Below are 23,754 nucleotides of genomic sequence, written 5' to 3' on the forward strand. Positions count from 1 at the left end.
ACCACTGGCTGTCTATGCTCAGAGAAAACCTACATTGTAATGTTCCCATGAGAATTAGGGTCCAGACTGTCTCTTCCAGAGATGTAAACTGGAACCAGTCTCCCTTTATAACTTGTTCCTGCATAATCTGGTATCATGTTTGGATAAACAGAATGCAACTACATATCCTCCTGCAACAGAGAGACATAAACAATACGTTAGTCTCTGGGTATGATTTTTAACAGGCATGCTTCAGTGTGAAATTGTTGTGTAAGTACAAGGAGAGCTATAAGCTGACCATTCTTAACCTAAAATAAGATACTAACTTCACTAGATGCCTAGTAACTTTTAACTGGTACATAATTAGTTCCACACATTAAATTAGTCCAGTTGTCTAACGCAAAACCGTAAGTGATGGTTTGTTCGTACCTTAATCTCAGCACCAAAAATGAGTGCTCCAAGTTGGCATCCAGCCTGGTCTACAAAACAAATGCCAGGTCAGCAAGTGAGACCCAGTCCCAAATCACCAGTAATATCGATGATGGTTGTGCAAACAGTTCTGGTATCTATGCAAACAAACCACACTCCACATTTATGGCTATCTTAGCCACCAGTCAAGAACTTTTCCACTTTCACCTTTGAGATAGGGTCTTGGTGTGCAGTCTTGGCTGGTCTGGAACTCACTGAACAGACCAGACTGGTATTGAGCACAAGGAATCTGCTTCTGCCAGGATTAAAGCCATGTGCCACCACATCTGGCAGGTTTTACATTTTTAAATGCTTTAAAACTCAAATAACATTTCATGACACTAAAACACAGCTATACAAGTTTAAAATTTGAAATTAAAAACAGGAAGCTCTTTTAAGGCTGGAGAGATAGCTCTGAGGACCCATAACCATGTATAATTCGTCGATTTCAAAGGATGCAACACTCAATTTAGACTTCCACTACACTCAAGCACACACATAAAATAGTTTTTTTCTTTTTTCTTTTTTTTTGGGGGGGGGGGTTCGAGACAGGATTTCTCTGTTGCTTTGGAGCCTCTCCTGGAACCAGGTCGGCCTCGAACTCACAAAGATACAACTGCCTCTGCCTCCTGAGTGCTGGGATTAAAGGCATGCGCCACCAGCACCCAGCCTAAAATATTTTTTCAATGGGCAATGGTGGTACATGCCTTTAATCCTAGCGGATCAGAGGAAGAGGCAAGCAGATCTCCAAGTTTGCAGCCAAACTGATATACAGGGTGAGTTCCAGAACAATGAAGGCTACACAGAAAACTGGGGGTGGGGGGGTGGGGGTGGTGGTGACATTATTTTCAAAGTCTTTTTTTATTCGGAATTGATTTTTACTGATGTCTATATAGAAGCTTTACAAACTACAGATCATCATATCCATGCCATATGAATCAGAACACAATACACTACCCAGTTGTCTTGATGGTTATTTGTAATTCAAATTTTATTTCTCGTAGGTTACAGACAAGATATTTAGATGAAAACACTAAAGAGATTTTTAGACATGTTATAAAAATTTTACAGGTTTTATTCTAATGCCCAAAGACAGCTCATTGAATTTTAACTAAAAAACAACCCAATCAGCTGTGAGCCCGGGATTACTCAAGCTGCAACAAAAAAGATTGGGAATAAGGAGAAAGGTGAGCAAATAGGAAAATTGGAGACCAAAGCAGAGATGCTTCAGAAATACTGGTAAGCAACCCTGGAGTTGGAACCAGGGCAGAGCAGTGCAGCACTGGTGCTGCTGTAAGCCACATGCAACGTACTAGCATTTAGTCCTCACCACAAACACGTAAACTTGTTTACATTAACACACAGGCTCAACATATGAGAAAACTAAAGCCAAGAGAGCAGAACAAATCTTCAATCAAACATAAAAATAAAGATAAATGTCAAGAAAAATGTCCAGGTCTTCCTGCAGGTTCGGTGGACCTCATCACTAATAGGCAGGTATGTTAATCTCCACTTAACAGGATCTAAAGGGAAAACTTGAAAGGGAATAAAAACCCATTGGATAACTAATCCAAAAGATTACACCACTCATTTCCTCAAAACCCCTTAACTAAAAGGAACACCACACATACTTTTATAGGAAGAACAATTTAAGAATAACAAAGTGGTAATCTACAATCCCAACACTTAGAGAGGTGGAGGCAGGGGATCAGATCAACATCAACTTTAAAGGAGTGTACGGGATGTTCTAGGCTAGCCTGAGACATTCAAGAGCCAAATGTTAAGGGGAAAATAGCAAATCACATTCATTCTGTGAATTCTTTCTGCTTATATCTTTTCTAAAATCCCCCTTCTTCCCAATTTTGATAGACAAAACATCAGGTAGTCATTTCCTGGCCTGTTCTGCAGCCATATTTAAAATTCAATTCCTCATCTCCGTTACACTTTTTTCAAGGGATGATAAACTGTAAATGTGTTCTGACTAAAAAAGTGATGAGAAGGGTCAGAGCTGGCTGGCAGTAAAGGCAGCACTGCCAGAAACAGAAGGATGGACCAAAATCAGCACGAAGACAGTAAAAACATACCCAGCAGGAGAAAAACAAAAAAGCAAAACAACTGTAATCCATTGTACATCTTTGATTGGACATTCAAGTAGAATGTCATGTAAGCAGTTAGACTGATTTGGCAGCAAGAGTTTTCAGAAGACTTTTAAAGTCATGTAACATTTCAAGGTGATGTCCTTGTGGGTAGGCACAAAGAAAATCAGGGTTGTGGGCTGAAAGCCTTGAGGATCTCCTATCCTTGGCAGCTAAGCAGAAACCATGTAAAAAAACAAGATGAAGGGCTGCTGATGAAGTGGGATGTTTTTCCAGGAGCCAGGCAGCATTTGAAAATGCAGTAGTGATGGATTGCATGTAAAAGAACGTAAAAAGATACGAGGAGTGAGGGGTGTAAATAACTGTAGGCTTAGTGGTATCTTCAAAATAAAAACTGTTGTTTCCTGCAGCTTTATTTATTTTTTTTAATTTTTGGTTATCAGGTGAGAGGATGCTCCAGAGGTAAAACTATGCATGTGTCAGCACAGATACCCACTCCCATGGCTACTATCAGACATCAGTTTTCCTGGAAGCTGGCCTGAGATACCAGTTTTTTGCCACATCGATTCCAGAAAAGTTCACAATAGTGGTAGCTGGTTTCCCTCAAAGAAAACGAAAGAGAGCAGCCTAAACCTTTTTGGTAGTCTCATCTCCAAGTGTTTATCGTCACTTCTGCCATGCCTGTAAGAGCCAGTTGCTAGGTCTGTCATATTCAAGGGGAGGAGCTTACACAAGGACAAGAACACCAGAGAACAGTATTCATTGGAGCCATTTTGGGGGCTGCCCAGTACAGTTCCTTTGTCAGTACAGAAAAATTGATAAAAACTGCTTGGCCAGGTCGTAATGCTGAGCCAAAGAGAGAAGCCTAGAACAGTTTCAGCTGAGCTTCAAGGTTAAGATTCTTTCCTAGCTGTCTCTGCAGCCCTCACCCCCACCCCCAGGCAGTGTGCGCGCGCGCGCACACACACACACACACACACACACGTATGTGCAAGTGTGCAGGAGGGGCAGACTTGCGTATGTATTGCTGCTGTTTGTAGTACTGAAGAGCTAACACAGGACCTGTGCAGCAGACATGCTACCCTTTAGTTATAACCTCAGATCTCAAGCTATTTAGTTTTTACTCCCTGCTTCAAAATATGAAATATCCCATTAACCTAACTACCTGCCACTAGTCATTTCTACTCAAGCCACTCAACACAGGTTCCTTCTCTTACTCTCCAGGAGGCTCTCAATCCTGTAAACAAACACTAAGGCAGTCAGCAATGTCATCTCTAGCAACTGCTGGTTTGTACCTGCTTGTTTCCTGCCAAGTGCTTCTCACAGCTTAGTTAGGGCACTCTTCCAGGGTTTCCAAGGATACTGAACTCCCCCCATTATGCTTGCTGGACATTTCAGAGTGCTTGTCTGTTTGTTTTAACACATGAGTTTAGATCACCATTCACCATGGCAAGTCAACACAGCTATTTGCTAAAATAAGGTACTTTGCACATTCTTTCAAAGCCTCTTTTGATAAAAAGTGATAGAAATGTGTATTGGCTTCCTACCTGGATCATCTAATCCTACTGTCAACAAAATACCAATAATTCCCAGGAAAGTTACTTCTATGGTACAACTGCTACTGAATTCTAAAAAAACCTTCAGCGTCAAACTCAATTTAAAACATTAGTTTAGACCAGATGTGGCAGCACAGAGGTATAACCTTAGTACCCAACAGTCTAAGGCAGAATTACAAAACACAGGTAGCCTAGGTAGCTACATAGTTACTTCTATCTAGCCTACAAAACCACCAGAAAAAAAACCTACAAAACAATTTAAACTTGGTTTGTTTTTTATTTTAGGGTTTTTTGTATATTTTTTTTCTGAGACAGAGTTTTACATTGTAGCCCTGGCTGGACGGTACTACCTCCCCAGATAACCTTGAACTTTGCAGCATAGTTCCAGGTTATATGAGCTAGTTCCAGGACAGGCTCCAAAGCTACAGAGAAACCTTGTCTTGGAAAAAAATAAAATTTTTTTTTTAAAAATTGTGAGCCAGGCCTATACTGTGAAACTTTGTCTCGGGAAAAATGATGATGGTAATGATAATAGTGTGTATCAGTATGTTGCCTGCATGTACGTACGTCTGTGCTCCTCATGTATGCAGTTCCTTCCCTCGGAAGCCAGAAAAGGGCATCAAATCCCTGGGACTGGAGTTTCAGATTGTTGCATGCTACACTGCTGATACTGAGTAGGGATCCAATGCTCCTAACCACTGAGCTATCACTGTAGCCCTCATAAACTGAACTGTAAAATTGCAAACTACAAAACTCAGTAAGCTCAGTCACACTCACAATATACCTTCAGTCATAGAGACAAAAGTGCTCAGCAAGGTGCATAAATCACCTATTGCTGTACACAAGTCCTAGCAATGATATGGTCAGTGATGAGCACACCTAGTGCTATACAGTGGACAAATACTTATCAGAGACAAATCTTTACCAACAGTATTTTAGTTCACAAAACATTTGGGGTTTAATAAATAAAAAGCTTCCCTATAGTATACATAATTCCTCTACCTCAGGCTTCAATATCCTAAAGATAATTTAGATACACATTCCACCTTCTGAGAAGAGAGATTAAGAAGAGAAGGTGAGGCAAGGTATGGTGGTGCACACCTTTGATCCTAGCGTTCTAGAGGCAGAGGCAGGTGGATCCCTGTGAGTTCAAGGCCAGCCTGGTCTAAGTAGTGAGTTCTAGGAAAGCCAGAGCCACTGAGATCCTGCTTCAAATAAAAGGAAGGTCCTGCGGTGGTGTGGGGGTGTTCCACTGAAAGTCAGAGTCAGTCAAGCAGAGATACAAATGTACCACCTACTGGGTAACAAGTTTTAGATTCTTTGTCTTCTGAAGGTGAATATTTAGGAAACAGAATTAAGAAGGATGTTAATACAGAGACACTAAGCTCGAACAGAACTATCTAACAACCTAACTCCACAAGCAGCTACCCTGTACTGCACAGTACAGTGCCGAAGAGATCAGTTCATCACTCAAGCCCTGGGTTCTTAAAGGAATTTTCAAATATCCTAACACAACACTTAAGCAGCAACAGTGCTGCTCCATGAAGTTACAGAATACAAAATAAGTACACACACAAAAAAAGGCATGTTCCTACAGAGTAACAATGAACAACCAGAAAAGGACATTAGAACAACTCCATTCACAACAGCACAAAAAGAAAATAAGAACTTAGGAAAGAGCTTGTGCAAGGAAGTAGACAATTTCAACACCGACAGCTATAAAGTGCATAAAGGGAAGACAGTCAGACATGGGAGCACATGTCTTTAATCCCAGCACTCAGCAGAAGCAGGGGGATATCTACAGCCTGGTCCACACAGTAAGTTCCAGGACAGTCAACGTTACACAGTAAAAAAAAACTATCTCAAAAACAAAACCAAACAAACCTCATATATATTTTTACCTCACATATATAAAAAAAAAAAAACCAAAGTAAATGCAGGCTACTTCACTAGCTTCACACTACCAAATATCCAGATTCTGTTTACATTCTAACAAAGACAGCACAGGGCTGATAGGCATTTCTAGAAGAGAAAGCTATAAACAGACTAGGAAGGGAAAGGTAGGACCATGTGAATCTAGATCTAACTAAATCAGCATAAACTTCCATTTTAAATTTTGTATTAAAGAGCACTTCAACTACTTGAAAAAGCAGGAAGAGGAGCAGAGAACAAGGAATCCCCATGTAGTTGTGCCGGTTGAGTTTTGTCAGCTTGACACAAATCTCTAGATCTACAAAGTCCACTCAACAACCACACACAACAAAAATCTCTGTGGTGGGGTCCCATTCACAGCCGAGGACATGACTGGCTAGCTTCCAGTTTAGTGTGGTACACAGCCAGGCTTGGCTTCTTGAAGACACTGCTTTTGACTGCATACTGCTGCAATGCATTTGAGGAGCTGGGGATCTTGGTGCTATTCTGCTGCCAGTTTCTTCCCTTCTGAGGGGTATGCCTTAGTTATTCTGTGTAATTTATTGAGATGGTGGTCCATGTTGAACCGTCTCAACTTGTAAGGTGAATCAATCGTCTGTTTTCTCCTTTCGCTCACACTTCTTTCTGGAGCCCCTCTGACATGGCTGTTATATCTGATCCCCCTCCCACTTCCCCTTTTCCTGTTCTACATTTTGGAAGAATTTTTAAAACTTAGAACTATTAATTCATTTGGTGTTTGCTTCCTGTTTCTGCAAATAGAGTGGATTAATAATATAAATAATACAATTAATGTATTTATTATTCATACTATGTTTAATATATGATTACTTATATTAATTCACACTATTCAAACAAAAATATTTTTATTATGTGAAACAATCAGGAATTTGACTTTCAACTTAAATATGTTCATGAGAGTCCTTTAGTAGTAGTCCCCATGAAGAATTTGTGGGTGAATAATCCAATGTCTGAGTGTGAATGAAGTATGACAGTCTATAAATGAAAGACTTTAAAATGTTAAAAGTTCCTATCTTTGCAATGGCACAGGAGACCACTTCCTAAATATAACTCCAGTAGCAGATACTAAGAGCAACAGTTAATAAATGGGACCTCCTGAAACGGAAAAGCTTCAGTAAAGCAAAGGACATGGTCAACAAGACAAAACGGCAGCCTATATAGAATGGAAAAAGAGCTTCACCAATCCCACGTCTGACAGAGGACTGATCTCCAAAATATACAAAGAACTCAAGAAACTAGACATCAAAAGAACAAATAATCCAATTAAAAAAAAATGGGGTACAGACCTAAACAGAGAATTCTTAAAAGAGAAATCTCAAAGTGGCTGAAAGACTCTTAAGGAAATGCTCCAACATTCTTAGCCATCAGAGAAATGCCAATCAAAACAACTCTGAGATTCCATCTTACACATGTAAAAATGGCCAAGATCAAAAATACCAATGATAACTTATGCTGGAGAGGATGTGGAGTAAGAGGAACACTACCCCATTGCTGGTGGGAGTGCAAACTTGTACAGCCACTTTGGAAATCAATATGGCAATTTTTCAGAAAATTAGGAATCAATCTACCTCAAGACCCAGCAATACCATTGTTGGGCATATACCCAAAGGATGCTCAATCATACCACAAGGACATTTGCTCAATGATGCTCAGAGCAGCATTATTCATAACAGCCAGAGAACCTGGAAACAACTTAGATGACTCTCAACCAAAGAATGGATAAGGAAAATGTGGTACATTTACACAAGGGAGTACTACTCAGTGGTAAAAAATAATGACATCTTGAAATTCACAAGCAAAGGGATGGAACTAGAAAAAAAACATAGTGAGTGAGGTAACCCAGATCCAGAAAGACAACTACAATATGTACTCACTCATAAATAGCTTTTAGACATAAAGCAAAGGATACCAGTCTATATAGTTCACAAAACCAGAGAACATAAGACAACAAAGAAAACCCTAAGAAACACATACATGAATCCGCATAGGAAGGAGAAAAAGACAAGATCTCCTAAGGAAATTAGAAGTATGGAGGACAGGGAGAGAGAATGAAAGGGGAGAGTGGAGGAAGGAAGGGAAGTGGGGGAAAATGTATAGCTGAATTAAAAAGTACGAAGTATAAAAAAGACCGAGAAAAGTTCCTTATTTTACTTTATTCAATAACATACCATCACTGATAGTGAAAAGGAGTTGTTATGGCACATACTTCACAAATATGAAAACAAAGAGGCAAACACTTTAGAAATATGAGGACAATCAAGATAAGGAGAAGTCAAAACCAGAAAATTTCATTTCAAACTATGTACAACAACAACAAAAACCAAAACTAAATCCAAAATTAAAAGCTCTGAGAGAGAAACTCTGATCAAAGAAAGAGTTCCTAATTAACAAAGCAACAGAAAATCATCAAGATGTAAATAAACCAGGTATTGTGGCTTATACCTGTAATTAATTCAAGGACTTAAGATGCCGAGGAAGGAAGATTGCCAAAAGAGCCAGGACAACCTGAGTAAGTTCCAGGCTACACTGGGCTACAAGGAAATTCCGTCTTTTCTTTTGTTTTGGTTTTCAAGACAGGGTTTGTGTATAATAGCCCTAGCTGTCCTGGAACTTGCTCTATAGACCAGACTGGTGTCGAACTCACAAGTATCCTCCTGCCTTTGCCCCCCAAGTGCTGGGATTAAAGGCGTATGTACCACCCAGCAAATAAAAATTCTTACTCTAAATGTCTAAATTACATATACTAGCTAGAAATACAACTATAGCTACTTTATCACTTCAGACATAACTAGAAAAAGCATAGTACAAAGCATACATTTTATTAAATAAGTGTCCATAGCAGAAAAACCCAGACCCATACATTAACAGTGTTAAAAACAGTGAGATTACATTTCTGGTTTTCCTCAACTATAAAATGAAGGTATCAAGTTATCCTCAGAGGTTGGCTGAGTGGATTATAGAAGCTCATACATAAAAGTGCTATTGGGAGGTGGGAGACAGGCTAAAGTTAGCAGTTTCCTCGACACAGCAGGCATTTTATGCTTATTAAATTTTATTTAGTGTACATATATGTGACACTTGTGTGCCACAGACTGAGTGGAGGCCAAAGGACAACCTTCCAGAGTCTGTTCTCTCTCCCTACCAGGTCCCAGGATTGAACTATGGTCTTCATGCATGGCGATAAGAGCCTTTACTAACCAACCCACTTCAGTAGTCCTATTTTATGCTTACAGGAGAGCACGACCCACAGACATTACCTAAGCAGGGCTCACATAGACTGAAGCAACAATCACAGACCCTAAATGGGTCTGAGTTAGGTCCTCTATATATGTTATGGTTGTGGTTGAATAACTTAGTGGGGATCCTAACAGTGGGAATGGAGTGTGTGGGTGGGTGTGGGTGTGTGTCTAATTCTTTTGCCTGCTCTTGGAACCCCTTTTCTCCTACTGGGTTGCCCTGCCCAGCCTTGATATGCAGGTATGTGCCTAGCATTATTTTAACTTGTTGTGCTGATTGGGGGTGAGGGATGAGGACTAAGAGGAATAAAGGAAGGGGAAATTCAATTGGGGTATAATATATGAGGGAAGAATAAATTAATAAATCAGAAAATTATTTTTTTTTTTTAGGTAAAGTGACATACGCCTTTATTTTCAGTACTCTCCAAGATAAGGAAAGAGGATCCTGAGTCCACGAACCTGTGCTCAAAATAATATAAGAAGGAAGAAAGGAGATTGTTTTCCTTCTGTTTCATGTTTTGGGGTCAGGGTCTCATTATGAAAGTTGATCTCAGGGCTGGAGAGATGGTCAGAGGTTAAGAGCATTGCCTGCTCTTCCAAAGGTACTGAGTTCAATTCCCAGCAACCAGATGGTGGCTCACAACCATCTGTAATGGGGTCTGATGCCTTCTTTCTGGTCTGAAAGCATACACACAGACAGAATATTGTATACATAATAAATAAATAGATATTTTAAAATAAAAAAAAGAAAGTTGACCTCAAACCTGAAGAGATTTTCCTGCCTCTGCCTCTACTTCAAGACACTGCCTCAAAAAATAAATCAAAAAGAAAAAAAGTGTTTTATTTTAAAAGATTTATTTTCTTTACATTTGAGTGTTTTGTACATGTGTACATGAGTGCTACTGCACAAGGAGGTCAAACAAAAGCGTTGGATCTCCTGAAATTTGAGTTACAGATGGTCGTGAGCCACCTTGTGGCTACGGAGAACTGAACCCTTGTTCAAGAACAATTGCTCTTAACTCCAGAGCCATCTATCTCTCTAGCCTCACTTAGGAGGAAAAAAATTATTAGCATTAACGAATTACTATGTGGCGTGAATTTAATGTAGATTTATGCTCAGCTACCCAAGAAGTATATACATTTCAGCATTTTTAACAATGCTTTAGAAACTGACCAAAGCCAGGCCGAGGCACACACCTTTAATCCCAGCACTCGGGAGGCAGAGGCAGGTGGATCTCTGTGAGTTCAAGGACAACCTGGTCTACAAGAGCTAGTTCCAGAACAAGCTCCAAAGCTACAGAGAAACCCTATTTCAAAAAATGAAAAATGCTGGAATGATGGTTCAACCATAAACAGAACGTAACTCTTCCTGCAGAGGTTGCAAGCACCTACAAGGCAGCTCACAACTGTCTGGACTCCGATTTCAGGGCATCTGACAACCTCTTCTGACCTTCACAGGCACCAATGCATACGCTTGCTGTGAAGGCAAAACATTTATAAATATTTAGGATAAGTTTAATGATACAGAAATGAAGACAATAGCAGGGCGGTGGTGGCACACGCCTTTAATCCCAGCACTGGGAGGCAGAGGCAGATCTCTGTGAGTTCGAGGCCAGCCTGGTCTACAGAGCTAGTTCCAAGACAGGCTCCAAAGCCACAGAGAAACCCTGTCTCGAAAAACCAAAAAAAAAAGAGAAAGAAATAAAGGCAATATCATGATGATTTGGACATGTTAGTCCGTGCTTATAATCCCAGAATTTAGAGGTACAAAAACAGGAGGATCATGAATTGAAGGCCAACCTGATCTAAGTTTAGTACTGGAGAGTGAAGCTGGGGTCTTAATGCTTGCTAGCACTTGTACTGAGTTTAAGCTTAGCACCATGACAGTTTTAAATGTGTAACGTCCAACTTCCATGAGAGACCCTAAGAGTAAAGTGGAGTGATTCTGAATACCTTTAAGCAGGAAGGTCTTTTGCTTTGCAGGCCAACCTGATCAGAATAAAGCATTGTGAGACCTGTATTTAAGTAACTAAATAAATGATAAAAATAAGGTGGAGGGTGACTGAGCCAAAAAAAAGGAAACAAACAAACATACACAACAACAACAAAAAACATCATCAAGCTATGAAGCTCAGGTCTCTATGAATACAGGCACAGGTTCCTGTGTACACTCATACACTATACACACTCCACCTTAAGAGACTAAGCAAAAGCTGGGCAAATTTTATGAGCAGCAGTTTCCTTTATAGTATCTGCAACCAAAAAAGCTTCACATTTTAAAGTATTTTTTTTCATGGTAATAAGCTCTACATAGTAACAAAAATGTTATGGAAACTCTACAGGGCTGAGGACGTAGCTCAGTTGGCAGAGTGCCTGCCTAGCAAACATGAAGCCCTGGGTTCAATACCCAGCATGTCATAAACAAGGTATGGTGGAACACACCCGTAATACCAATATTTGGTAGTTTGAAGCAAGAGGATCAAGAGTTCATGACCAGTCTCAAAAAGAAAAAAAGGAGGGAGGGAGACTAATTTTAGGGGTGATATATACTGCTGCAAAACTCTCCAATGCCTGCCCTAACAAGATTCTCTTAACAAGACATGACAAATCAGCATTGAGGCTAAAGAGGAGGAGAATATTTAATAGTTTTGAAGCAGTCAAACTTGACAGCCCGTAGTTTCTTAAAGCTCTGCAACCTGTACAGAGAGTAATGGTTTGAACCTTCAGTTCCAAAGTTCTTGCTTACACTTGTTCCAACAGTTTCTATAACATCTCATGCACTGGTCATCTATACAGTACCACTTCATTCAGGCACTGATTTCCCAAAATGTCGACACAGTTATTACAAAGCACAAAATCTACATTCATTAGTGCTACTGATTTCATCTAAAAGACCTTTGAAAACCCAGAACTGTTGAGTCCACTAATAGCATACAAGTCTAGAATTACCGACCTGCACCATTAATCAGCTCTTTACTTATTTACAAAACCAGATCTTACTATGTAGCCCTGACCGGTATAAAACTCACTATGTAGACCAGGCAAGATTCAAACTCAGAGATCCAAATGTCTGCCTCCTGAGTTTTGGAAATAAAGTATGTACTAACACACCTGGCCTCATCTGTCAGTTCTTGAAATGAAATGAAGACAATAGCTAGCTCAGTAAAGAGCCTTACAAAAGTTCTTCCTTAAAAAACAAAACAAGCCAGGCGGTGGTGGTACACACCTTTAATCCCAGCACTCAAGAGACAGAGGCAGGTGGATCTCTGTGAGTCTGAGGCCAACCTGTTCTACAAGAGCTAGTTCCAGGACAGGTTTTCCAAAGCTACCGAGAAACCCTGTCTCAAAAAACACACAATACAAATTTACAGACATTAAAACCTTTATAAAGCATTCTAACTCATCTATAGTTCATATCTCAGCTTCAAAATAGCATTTTCTGAAAATTCAGTAAAATCTCCAAACTGAAATAATATCTAAACAAAAATTAGGGCTAGTGGGTCAGCAGTAGAATGCTTGCCTAGTACATGCAAGGTCCTCGATTCTAGGTTCCATTACTGGCACCATCTCCTAAACTAAACCATATTGTAAACATAAAGCAAAAAGACCAGTTGTGGTCATGGTGGCCTATAAATCCCAGTATTTGATGGACTTCAAAGTCTACCTCTTCCTTGACCAAAAAAAAAAAAAAAAAAAAAAATCAATCAATCAAATAAATGCGAAACACTTTCTGAATTAAAACAAGATCAACTTATCTTTTTTGAAATAGGATCTTACTCTGTATCCCACACTGGCATCAAACTCATGGTCCTCTTGCCTCAGCCTCTAGGATGCTATGATTACAGGTAGAGCCAGAGCTCAGGTTGGAGATCAGTATTTGAAATAAAATTACATTAGGAAAATGAAGGCAAGATAAGCATCTTAGTAGTTCTACTTGCACAAGATTACAGCTAATACATTAACCTTCTCAACAAGGTCTGCTTACTTCACAGGGGTTTGAGAAGATTAATGAACAAACACACACAAAGTAATGATCCAGGAGTAGTGGCTCTTTGGGAGGCTGAGGCAGGAGGCAGGCTGTTCTGAGTTCTAGGCCAGCCTGGGAAGCACAGTAAGACAGTATCCCTACATACAAGAAAAATAAGACAGACTAGTGAGATGGCTTAGCGGTTAAGACTTCTGACTGATAATATGTGTTCAATCCCCAGGGACCCACAAAGGACACTGACTCAAAGTTCTCTGATCTCCACCATTTGGGTCATCACACAATATATACATAAATGTAATTTCTTAAAATTTATTTATTTTTACTTTATGTTTATTGGTGTTTTGACATGAATGTCAGTTCCCCTGGAACTGGAGTTACAGAGAGAGTTGTGGACTGCTATGTGGGTGCAGGGAATTGAACCCGGGTCCCCTGGAAGAACAGTCAATGTGCTCTTAACTGCTGAGCCATTTCTCCAGCCCACATAAATATAATTTTAAAAATAAAAAATAAAATGAAACAAAGTATACCACATGAAAGAGTATGTATTATATAAATGCTCAATAATGCTAGCAGCTGTTATTACTTAACAGCCAGGCCAACTCTTCTACACACTTGGCATAGAAAATTCTAATCTATGTCCAGGTTTATAATTTCTTTCCTTCTATTAAGGAAGCAACTTGGGACTCCTTAATGATTCAATTATAATCTCTGTCTTCACCTCAGGTAAGACACAGAAAACATCAAAACTGAGGATATTAGCCAAATTATCTTCAACATTTTAATTTCCCATTAAAGAGCTAACTTTCAACAGTTATCTTCTTGTAACTAAACCTGAAAATGAACCAGACAAGCACACACTGGAAAATAAGGAAATCTGTCTACTCATTCAAGCAATTTTTCATCTCTCACCATTCTAATTACTCCACTATTTTCAAGGACTTGACTGATTTTAAATTGATTATAAAATTACTATTAGAGTATTAAATAATGTTTAATTTCCAATTTATTTTCAAAGCTTGAGACAAATGCCAGTTAACTCACTTAATAGTGACTACTTCTTATAGGTTTTTATCACTAAATGTATAAAAGAAAACAACATATCATCTTAAAACACAACAGAGAAATTGTCTGATACCAGACACCACCGAGACTATTTACTGGGCAAATCTACACTGCGTGACAGTGACAGCACTTCCCATGAATGTGACTACATCCAGTCAGTAGCAAAGTTAGTGCCGAAAGGTATCTCATGTCAAAGGAAAAATGCCAAATAAGACCATTTTGTTATTGGTCTGCTGGTTTTAGAATATGGCCCATTTGTCAATCAATGCTTTGAAACCTGCAAAACAGGCTTCTACCATTTTTTATCTAACTTACCTTCAAGCCTAAACCTAAACACATACACTACACTCTAAGGAACAGAGACTATATTAAATTTGGTTTATATTCTACGATTAACCATATAGAATAGATTTTTAAAATACGTTTTGGTATACTCTAAAGATTTTGGTTATTTCTCAAAAGATTTTTTATGTGCTTATTTGCAATATATTTAGACTACCATTTAAGAAATATTTTCCAAGAACCAGTCCAAAAGTCTAAACCCTACCAAAACAGGAAGCAAAAACCTGAAAAGATGCAATGCTTTTGATTCAGGCTTCATAAAATTAGATGTTAGTAACAAAATCCTATCCTAAAATAATTTCCTATGAAACAAAACTTAAGACTGTCAAATATGCAAATCAGAAAAATACACTTAGGAAAGTGAAAACTTATACTTAAAAAATAAGTATGGTGTAGTAGTGCACTCCTGAGGTCCTACGACTTGTGAGGCTGAAATCAGCGGATCACAAGTTCCAAGGGAGTCTCTGATGCACAGGGAGTTTGGGATTTTGAGTTTAGGAATGCTACAAGGCATTTGAGGCCAGCCTGAGCTACATGAGATCTTGTCTCAAAGAATGAATGGAAGGAGGGGAATCCCTGTTGCCTCATTTTTTCTATTTTGTAGAATTCATACTTTAAAAGCAATAGATGGGAAAAGATATAGTGGTGGGAGTATAAAAATGGACAGCTTGTGGCCCTCTGTTGATGCCATGGGTGGTACAAGCTCATCATACTACTCCATACACTTTCTATAGAGTTCAGAAGCTCTGTAATCACATTTTAAGATGCAAAAAGATGCAGACAGATAAATAAAAAATGGGCAGTCAATAATTAGGAAAATTAAAGCAAGTGATAGCATAGAGCCCCCCCACACACACACACTGGTTCAACAGTAAACATGAACAAGCTGCTAACAATGGAAGCAGATGTCCCAACGAACCAGATGTGCTATAACATCATGGCACTATCATGGCACTAAGGGCAAAGAGATGAGGCTGATGATAATGTAAACAGCTTAGTCTTCATCTGCTAGAGAGAACTGAGTTGGAAGCATGCAAAATTAATATAGATCTATCATTTTACTATACATACCTATTATTTTACTCCTCCCCAAATGCAAATAAGAACAAGGAACATAGAAGCACTAGCAAGAAGAGTGCTTGACTTCAGGATAACATACCAGGGAGAGGCCGGTATTACCACATTTCATCCTAAAGCCATTAGCAGAGCACTGGTTTCAAAAATAAACAAAGAAACCTGTATGTACATGCCACCTTCCCCAAAACACTATGTTTTAAAATCAAAACAAAAATGTCCAAGTTAACAAAAAATGACAAACATCTATCTATCCATCTTAACCTACGCATGCAGGTCAAGATGCTTGAGGCACCCTGACCTCTTAAGAACTCCCTCCCACCTGCTTAGAGGGCTGCTTTTATGCCAATTAGTACCTTCCTTTTGCGATCTTACCAGCTTCATATTTTTCTCTACAGTTCAGTCGTCTGTTTGTTTAGACTTTGCTAGTGCACTCAAAGAATGTGTATAGTGAGAGGAGCAAATAAAAACAAAGTACAATGTTACATACATTGAAGATGTCATAAACTCATTACACTAAAGACTTTTTTAAAAGCCCAAGCATGGTGGCACTGGCCTATAATCCCAGCATTCAGGAGGTGGAAGCAAGAGGATTAGAAGTTTAAGACCATACACAGCTGTATAGAGTTTGAGGTTCCACACATAATATTCACCATGCCTTCACTTTGGCCAACAAAGCTTTAGTAGCTATTTTAAAGACTATACATACTCTATGAGCTATAGAGATGGCTCAGGAGATATGAACACTAGCTACTCTTCCAGAGAACCCCAGTCCAATTACCAGCACCCATATAGCAACTCACAATTGTCTACAACTACAAGTCTAGATTGTCTGGCCTTCACTGACTAAAAGCACACACATAGTACAAAGACGTATGTGCAGGCAAAACAGTCACACACATAATCAAATAGTAAGACAATCCCCCAGTTTCCTCACACTCTAAATATGCCTTACTTGTACAAACACTGAAGTAATAATAAATCTTTACAAGGCGCTCAAGAAGGGCACGTTCATGGACACCTGTAATACCAGCAATACCAGCACTGAGGCAGGAAGATCTTGAGTTCCACACCTGTATAGACTACACCACAGAAGAATTTAAAGTCACAAGAGACCCCAGTCTCAAAACAAACAAACAGGCCAGTAGGTGGAGGTGGATCTCTGTAAGTTCAAGGCCAGCAAGTTCCACGTCAGCCAGACCTGCGCGTGAGATCACATCTCAAAAACAAGTCTGCCTATTCTTATAGGCCAAGATAGTGTTCTGTTTTATAGGTATAAGCTCATTTACATATCAAAATAGCACTAAGGCAGGGTTTACAGTAAGTCTTTTATAATGGAGGAAGAAGCACAGGTGAATTGATGTGCCCAACACCACAGTGGTGTTACAGGTCAAGGAAAATCAAAGACTTAAATAAAGTGCAGTAGTGTTACAGTGACCTTAAAGACTACCAGAAATCCACAACATGAGAAAACCAGAACAGAGTTTAGTGCCTCAACTGCCTCTCAAATAAGGAGCTATTCCAAAGGTAAAACACATACGTATGCAAAAGTAGACAGAACAGTATTGTAGCATGGGTTGAAGACCTAAGTGGGTCAAAGATAGCAAGAGCCCGTGGGTGAGTGTCAAGCTCTGTTCTGTACTAAAATTCCTGGGCCTCGAGAAGTCAGTCCAGTTAGAACTTATTAATTAAGGTCCCTATCGAGTCAGCATCTTAGGACTTATCAGTAGTAATAATATGGGGTTACCTCTTTTCAGACATTGTTGGAAACTAACAAGAGCAGAAAGAAAACAGCAGAAATCACTTCATCCAGTCCTTGTCTTTTTAATGTCTAAGTACAGGAACTCAGAAGGGCCCTGATCCAGAGCAACAGACTCCTGACTTCTCTGTATTACAAAGCTGTAAACCAGAAACAGTAAATAAAATGTTCACCCCCAACTATCCTACATTCTACACCTTTTCCTCTCAAAAACCTAGCAAAAGTAGCCGAGCAGTGGTGGTGCATACCTTTAACCCCAGCACTTGAAGGCAGAGACAGGCAGGTCTGTGAGTTTGAGGCCAGCCTGGGCTACAGAGCAAGTTCCAGGACAGGCACCAAACCTGCACAAAGAAACCCTGTTTCGAAAAAAACAAACAGGGCTGGAGAGGTGGCTCAGAGGTTAAGAGAACTGTCTGTTCCAGAGGTCCTCAGTTCAATTCCCAGCAACCACATGATGGCTCACACCCATCTATAATGAGATCTGGTGCCCACAACACTATATACATAATAAATAAATTTAAAAAAAAAATAACTAGCAAAAGTGACACTGACTTTTACTCGATAGTCAATTCCTACTGTGTGCCAGGCATTGTTCTAAGCAGAGCAGTTTAAATAGGACATTTGCAGAGAAGCAAAGATCAGTCTAGATCTAGGCTTACAGTGTAACAGTAAAGGTTCAAGGCACTAAATATAGTATTTACTTAACAAAATGCTATAAAAGAGATTTTAAAAAATGATTTCCGCAAGAGGTAATTAAAAGGTTATAGGTGTGACTGAGGATGAGTAGGATTCTGATAAGAGAACAATTGTAGGAGGATGTCAGACACATCAGTATGGGATCAGCAAACTGGGGATGTACCTGAGTGGTACAGCAATTGCCTAACATGCACAGGGCTCTGGTTCAATCCCCAGGACAGCAAAAACAATCACAAGTACAGTGCATAGGGTTTGCTTATACAGTATCAGTTCGGTGGTGTCCTTAGCTTAAGAGAAACCATACTGAAGAAATGTCACATTTTACCAGCCGAAATTTAGTTTCTAATCCAATGGATTCAATGATCCACTAAAGATTTCTGAGAAAAGGATTGTGTTTCAAATTAACTTAGAAGTAAAACACATGAAAAAAAATGAGACTTATTTAAGAGTACGACTGTGGGCACGGTAGCCACACCTTTAATCCCAGCTCTGGGGAGGAAAAAACAAGTAGATCTGTGTACAAACAGCCCTGTCTATGGAGATAGTTCAAGGACAACCAGGACTATGGAGAAACCTCATCTCAAAAAAACAAAACTATAATCCACCCAGAGCGGATCAAAACTGGACAAAGGTGAAGGCAGGTATAGAAGATGAAAGCATTACAGGTAAATCAGCATGCCCTGGCAGATGCCTGGCTGCAAGGGGACAGTCACTCATCATAAGCCACTGACAGCTAAGACATTAGAAGGTATTGTTAGCAGAAAGAGGCTACCTAAAGGTGGAGCTAAAGGCAGTCATATAAAGATTATAATCTAGATCTATGGGCCCTGTATAACAATCATATTCTATGTTAGAAAAGCAAAACTTCCTTTTGATAAACATAGTAGACAAAGATATACAAACTACAGTTTCCAAGAATCTGCAAATCAAAGCAGAATAACTTGAAACAATGCTATTTATGTACTTAAGACATGGTACTAAAACAAGTCCTGTTCTTCCCGAAGCACACACTCCAAGTATTGACATTTTAAGATATTAAGAATGTGTTGGCCGGGCGATGGTGGCGCACGCCTTTAATCCCAGCACTCGGGAGGCAGAGGCAGGCGGATCTCTGTGAGTTTGAGACCAGCCTGGTCTACAAGAGCTAGTTCCAGGACAGGCTCCAAAACCACAGAGAAACCCTGTCTCGAAAAACCAAAAAAAAAAAAAAAAACCAAAAAAAAAAAAAAAAAAAAAAGAATGTGTTGTCATTACAGTATGTAACTTAGAAAGCTACTTAATGAATCAAGAGTAAAGTGAAGCTATTAAGTACTAACAAACAAGAATTAGAACTGATCTGTCATATATATTGTGTGTACGATCACAAACTATCACTTGTTTCAGTTAGGTGACTGATGTTCAGCTTAGAAAATCAATTTGTGCGGGGCAGTGGTGGCGCATGCCTTTAATCCCAGCACTTGGGAGGCAGAGACAGGCGGATCTCTGTGAGTTCGAGGCCAGCCTGATCTACAAGAGCTAGTTCCAGGACAGGCTCCAAAGCCACAGAGAATCCCTGTCTCAAAAAACCAAAAAAAAAAAAAAAAAAATCAATTTGTGCTGATTAAGTGAGGTCTTCTGCCCTATGATTAACAAGCAAACTGAGTTTCTTAAGGGTAGACAGCACACACCCCAGCTCTCAGTATTCAAGAGACCTTTGATAAGGGGAATAAACAATGCAACCAAGGACTGTTTTCCAAGTACGAAGCACTTTCATAATGTGGTGAGTATTACACAACACAGAATTGAAGATCCAATATCTGAGTGCCTACTCCTCAACAGGTAATGGAGTTACAAAATCAGTAATACTCGACTCCTCCCTTGAACATGGGATTTATTTCTTTAAATGAGTTCAAAAGAAAAACCAGTACACACTGATTGTTGTGATCATCACTGAGTCACTCTATCAAATTCTTTAATTTTTCCAAGTTTCTGGTTTCTCATGTGATAAAGGGATGAGGAACTACCAAAAAAACAAAGGAGGGAGACTCCGTAAAATATGCTAAGTACGTCAGTGACTTTCTATAGGACTCACAGCAGTGAACACACACCAATGACAAATGTCACCACACAAACATCTGGTTAGTCAACAGTCTTCGCCCTACCACCACTTAAAAAAAAAAAATCCTCACAAAAGCTCTCAGTGGATAGCAGGAAGGAACCACCTCACCAAAGAAAGATACAATCTAGAGAAACGGTCATATATTTTCACAGACAACCTTCTAAAACCAGAAGTCCAGCTTTAACTTTTCTGACTTCTGTTTAGAAAAAGTCCACAACTGGGCAGAGATCTTTGAGTTCAAGGCCACTCAGGGATACTGTCACACTGTCTGTCTCTCTGTCTCTCACACACACTCCAATCCTACAAACTTCATAAATATTTCTGAAGAAATAATGCAACCATTCTTTTGCAGATTATCTGTCTCTACCACAAAAGATCATCTCAAAACGAGAGCAAGACCTTCACACTCCAAAACTTCAGAGTTCTGAAATAAATTAGTAAGCTTCTATCTCAAAAAGTCCCCTAGAAAAGTGATTTTCTATTCTATCTTATCGATCTTAACCACACATACAATCCCTGCAAGATAATAAAGTGAATAATTTGAGCCAGCATTTTCTCAGCAAACATGTAACCAACACTACAATCCCAAAGTATTTAAGTTCAAAAGAACCTCAGTCTCCCCACAGAATAAAGGATGCTGTCGGAATATTTCTGAGTTAAGTGTTGTTGGCATCTATTTCTACTTAATTATCCAGAGACAAAACACAAACATGAAAGTCCAGTTATCTGCACGTACTATTTATGTAGCAGGGAAACCTTAATTACACGAACCTAAGAGCACTTACTGCACACCATTTACTTCATTAACTCAATGAAAAAAATAAACAAAACGACATAAAAATATATAAATACTTTTCCAAAAAGGTGATTTTTTTTTTTCAAAAAGGTGATTTTTTTAAAAGTGTTGTCCCACCTCTTAGACAACAAACAGAAAACATTCTTCCAGTGTAACAAGCTCAGTTTAGTTCGCATTCCTTCAATGCCCAGAATGCCCAAGTCAGTACTCAGCTGTCATTGTTAAACTTTCTTACCTTCTGCTACATCATCATCTACGGCTCCTTTCACCTGAGAAAAACACCACTGAATGTCATTCCCTCCTCCAGCTCCTGAAGAAGAAAACACAGCAATTAAAGCGGAGTTCTGTTCTGTTTACTCTCATAAGCACAGAGATGCCATCTGAAACTAGCGTGACACTCCCCACATACACAGCCACCAAGGAACCCACGGACTTGGAACCAAATTAGGCTCCAGTAGTCGGTAGAGCATTAAAAACAACACGGCAGGTATGAAATATTCAAAGACGATCTATCAAACATTATCATCGTACGGATATTCAAAACCTCACTTTCTCTGCCCCTTTAAGACAGTCAGAGCCTTTTAAGTAAGGCCCACCAGAAAAAATTAAACACCAAAAGTTAGATCTCCTTCTAAATGTACAAAAGGCCTACAGAAGAGTTATAAGGCTAAGCTACCATGAAAAATAGAACGAAGAGAAAACTTCGGGAACATTACTGCCTGAGAGGAAGAATGATTCATGTGAACCCTACCACCGCAGCATACACACAGCAAACACAACACCCATTTCTTTACATTCATTAGTAGCAAATCACTGGCTGCACACACAGGAAAAGGGGTGGCAATGAAGGCTTAGGAAGAGCTGGTCAGAGGATGCTGCTTCAGCCTCCCTTCACCTAGCAGACAACCCAAAGGGCCCGGAAAGACCAACTTTGGCCATTTGTCATCTCCTACAAAACAGTTCCAATTTTCATTTCATTGTTCTGCAAGGTCAAAGGGCAACTTGTTTGTATGGCAAACTGTAAATCAGCCCAACATAACTTCTTTAAAACTCCTAATACCTAAATAAGTATTGAAAAGACGGGGAAGATTGGTTTAATCTCAGAGACTGCCCATAACTGAAGAGGAAATAAAATGGGGGGGGGGGGATACTTCTGGATTTCTAGAAAAAAAACTGAATCTCAATCTAGAATTACTCTACTAGGTGAAGGACTTCAAGACAAAAACGCACAAAGATAACTGCCTCTCAAAGGCCATTTACCCTCACTTTTCCTTTACCTAGTCCTTCCAAAATTATTCCCAACCGGGTAGTCTCCATGCTTTTTCCCCCCTGCAAGCTTTTATGAAATCCCTCTCTCTTTGGCTATTTATATCACTGAACTCCACAACTATTTTAACTCCGTGCAACCCTTCTGGGAAAAGGACGTCTGCACAAACGATCCCGTGCAAAATGCAAAGTTTAAATTACCTGTTTGCCCCCACCCCACCCCAATCCTTAGAACTTCTATTAAAGGCCTAGCACCCGGGAGTGGCAGCGAGGAAGTCATGGAAGGGAGCACAATCGCCACGAAATTCAAGCTTACACCCTCAAAACCTCACCTACCCAGAATGGGGAGGGGGGTGAGTAGAGGGAGGGGGCCCGTATGCCTCCATTGTATTTTAACTTGCAAAGCGCTCTTACCAGCGCCGAATGTGTTTCTACGGAAAGGCACGCAGCAGACGGGGACGAAGGGAACGGCTGTGCGCGGAGGAGCGGAGGGAGCAGGGTGCAGAGGGGATCCATCTGCACGCCGGCACCCGCCCCACCCACGCAGGCTCCCACCCCCACCACACCCGTACCCGGCTTCGTGCGGTGCCAGGTCCCGGGCCCAGCCCCCAGGCCCCACCGTCCCAGCCCAGTGCCAGGCCCGCCCGCCCGCCCCGCACTCGGCCAGCGCCCCAGGCCAAGGCCCCAGCCGCCACGGTCGCTAGGGGGTGACGGAGAGCGCGCAGAGGAAGCGGCACCCTGTCAGCCGGCCGAGGGCCGTTTCTTCTTTACCTGCCATGTCGCGCTGCAAATGATGACCCTGCCGGGCTCCTCGGGGTCTCCGCGACCGGGGCTCAGCCCCCTCACCTGGGGATGGGGGGATCGAGGGCGCGGATGGAGGCGGATGGCACCTGAGGGGGGAGGGGACGGGGACCGGGGCGGAAGGGAAGCGGCCCGGGTGGAGAGGCCGGCAGGATGGTGGCTTTCACTCGGGGGCGTCCCCTCTCGTGCTCCTTCTCCCGCGGTGTTGGCGGCAGCAGTAGCGGCGGCGGCGGCGGCGGCGGCGGCTACGGCAGCGACGGCGGCCGCGGCGGCAGGGGCAGGCGACTCCACTTTCAAAATGGCGCCCGCTGGCAGGCCGGTGACGTCACTCCAGGGGGCGGAGCGCCTTTGGGACGGGCCGCGTTGTGTTGGCCACGCCTCCTTCCTGCCGCGCTCCGGGGAGAGCCCTGCGCTGAGTCTGGGCGGTGGTTAGTTGCTCTGGCGGTGGGCTGTGCCTACTTGGCCCACGGTGCCCACGTGGGCCACGGCCTGGCCTGTCTGCTCCTCACTCTGTCCCAAGCCCTTGCCCCAGGGCCGGGACTGGGGGATGGTCTTATCTCTCCGCTTATTCTGGGGGATGGTCTCAT

The 23,754-nt window shown here is 40.9% G+C and overlaps 1 protein-coding gene across 1 annotated transcript in view; it reads right to left on the minus strand.

Moving 5' to 3' along the window:
- Ppp2r2a (protein phosphatase 2 regulatory subunit Balpha) overlaps nt 1-23,483 on the minus strand; it is a 58,800-nt gene extending 35,317 nt beyond the window's left edge. Inside the window, exons 1-2 of the mRNA XM_041666101.1 lie at nt 23,138-23,483; nt 21,336-21,410 (exon numbers count right to left, since the gene is read on the minus strand). Coding sequence (XP_041522035.1) covers nt 21,336-21,410; nt 23,138-23,144 — 82 coding nt within the window. The 5' untranslated portion in view covers nt 23,145-23,483. The remainder of the gene's footprint in view (nt 1-21,335; nt 21,411-23,137) is intronic.
- Between the last annotated feature and the right edge of the window lie 271 nt (nt 23,484-23,754).

Source organism: Microtus oregoni, unplaced genomic scaffold, assembly GCF_018167655.1.
Source record: "Microtus oregoni isolate MIOR12 unplaced genomic scaffold, Mior012 000001F_ref0000356, whole genome shotgun sequence".
NCBI classification, from domain to species: domain Eukaryota; kingdom Metazoa; phylum Chordata; class Mammalia; order Rodentia; family Cricetidae; genus Microtus; species Microtus oregoni.